This window comes from Muntiacus reevesi, chromosome 9 (assembly GCF_963930625.1).
Source record: "Muntiacus reevesi chromosome 9, mMunRee1.1, whole genome shotgun sequence".
NCBI classification, from domain to species: domain Eukaryota; kingdom Metazoa; phylum Chordata; class Mammalia; order Artiodactyla; family Cervidae; genus Muntiacus; species Muntiacus reevesi.
Window position 1 is genome coordinate 6,720,344 of NC_089257.1, and position 2,619 is coordinate 6,722,962.

At 40.7% G+C, this 2,619-nt stretch overlaps 1 protein-coding gene across 1 annotated transcript; it reads left to right on the forward strand.

Annotated features, from left to right (window-relative positions):
• The first annotated feature begins 741 nt into the window (after positions 1-741).
• Positions 742-1,671, forward strand: LOC136174670 (olfactory receptor 4P4-like). The gene has a single exon (XM_065944844.1). The coding sequence runs from the start codon at positions 742-744 to the stop codon at positions 1,669-1,671; it is 930 nt and encodes a 309-aa protein (XP_065800916.1).
• The last annotated feature ends 948 nt before the right edge of the window (positions 1,672-2,619 follow it).

Here is a 2,619-nt window from a genome sequence, read left to right on the forward strand (position 1 = left end):
CAGTATGCTTAACTTCTCTGTTTCCAGCCTCTCTGTGTTCTGAATCTTTATCACACATGCCTACAAGGAGAGTTAATGAGACTATTTTCTACCAATACAGGTATGCTCTGCCATGATTAAAAGCATTTTTCAAAAATTTCAAAAATAGTATTTAGTTCCATTGAATGTATAGAATGTTAATCTAAAATTGGGACATTGTATTTGAAATACATGCATGTGGAGAAGTGGAGAGATTTTCTTAAACATATAAATGGCCATTACATAGATGGCTAAAGGCTTGGGTGGAGAATGACTTTATATTTTTTACAGAGATGGATAAAAGCTGAAATTTCCATGGTTGGTGAACGTTGTTGCATAGCTCCCAAGAGCATGAACTCTGGTATGAGAGTCAGGTTCATCTCAGTTTGATTGCAACTTAATCTCTTAATGATTTGATGCAAATTACTGAAACCTCTTGCTTTTATTTTATAAATAATTAAAATGAGTATCAGAATACCACCTCTTGGTTGGGTTGTTACAATTCCAGTCATAATTAATATTTTATTAAATATTGCTTGAAATGTGCTTCTCTTGATATCAAATGATAGATTGCTTATAGTAAATTTTCTGTGACCTACATCTTTGCTCAGTGTACAAGAAAATAATCCAAAACTTTAAATATGCAATTAAAGATGTATTGTGCTCTCTATTGTTTCAGATGAATTGAATTTCTGCTGTGTGTCCTGAACTCTACTCAACCTCATGGAAAACCAAAACAATGTCACAGAATTTGTTTTCATAGGGTTGTGGGGAAATAAGAAAATGGAGCTACTGTTCTTTTCCTTGTTCCTGCTCTGTTACCTGGCTGTCTTGATGGGGAATGTCATCGTCTTACTCACCATCATCTGCAGCCATCTAAAGCAGCAGCCCATGTACTACTTTCTCTGTCACCTCTCCCTCATGGATGTCAGCTACACCTCCACGGTGGTCCCCAGGCTAATCAGGGACTTAGCTGCAGCAAGAAAAAACATTTCCTATAACAGCTGTATGACCCAGCTCTTCACTGCCCACTTGCTGGCAGGTGTGGAGCTCTTCCTCTTGGTGTCCATGGCTTTTGACCGCTACGTCGCCATCGTCAAGCCCCTGCACTACATGACCAGCATGAACAGACAGAGGTGCAACATGCTGATCGTCCTGGCCTGGGCTGTCAGCTTTTGGCATTCTCTTGCTTTACTTCTCATGGTACTCAAGTTACCTTTCTGCGGTCCTAATCAGATAGATCACTACCTATGTGATGTGAAGCCTCTGTTGAAACTGGTGTGCAAAGATATTCATGTTGTGAGTATCTTAGTGATTGCAAATTCAGGAATGGTGATGCTTGTCATATTTCTTGTTCTAGTAGCTTCTTACATAGTCATACTATATAACCTTAGAGCACATTCTTCTGCAGGGCGAAAAAAAGCTCTCTCAACGTGTGGTTCTCACATAGCAGTTGTAGTGTTATTCTTCGTGCCCTGTATCTATACTTACGTTCTGCCTGCAGGGAGCGCGAACAAGGACAAGGACATCTCGGTGTTTTACACTGTGATTGGCCCCATGCTGAACCCTCTCATCTACACCCTGAGAAACGTGGAGATGAAAATCGCCATGAGGAAGGTATGGTCTAAAGTGACGCGTTCAGATTTGAAGTAAATAGGGTGATACTCATTATGGTTTAGAATTCATGTCTCATCTCCAGGACCTGTGCCCCTTGAGGTAATAGAAGAAAACATATACACTTTCTTTGAGGAATTGAAATAAATGTCATCTGGCATTCAGTTCAGTGCAAGTGGGAACGAGCATAGACAGCTCAACCCAGTGGTCTGTGACAATCTAGAGGGCGGGATGGATGGGAGCGGGGAGGGGGCTTCAGGAAGAAAGGGGCATGCATACACCTGTGGCTGATTCATGTCCATGCGTGGCAGAGGCCAACGCAATGTTGTAAAGCAGTTATCCTCCAATTAAAAAAATCACAACTAAAAAGAAATCACTGTGACACTAATCTTGGAAAAGAGTGGCAATTGCAAATTATCTTTGTGACTACTATGAAGAGGAGAAACTTGGAAATGTTTCGTAGAGGAACCTGAGGGTTTTTCGATGAACTGTGTTTAGTTCCATCTACGCTGCTGCTAAGTCACTTCAGTCGTGTCTGACTCTGTACGACCCCATGGACTGCAGCCCACCAGACTCCCCCGTCCCTGGGATTCTCCAGGCAAGAGCACTGGAGTGGGTTGCCATTTCCTTCTCCAATGCATGAGAGTGAAAAGTGAAAGTGGAGTCGCTCAGTCGTGTCTGACTCTCCGCGACCCCATGGACTGCAGCCTGCCAGGCTTCTCCATCAATGGGAGTTTCCAGGCAAGAGTACTGGAGTGGGGTGCCATTACCTTCTCTGAGTTTCATCTATAGTAGGATGCAAAAAAACCCACATAACAACAGTCTTAGAAAACATAGCAAACATTATAAGGGAAAAGATTATATGTCAGATATTACATTATATATAATATATAATGCATTATATATACAATATATATCACATTATATATTATATATATTATTATATTATATATAAGAAAAAAGGATTATATGACTAGGATAACTGAA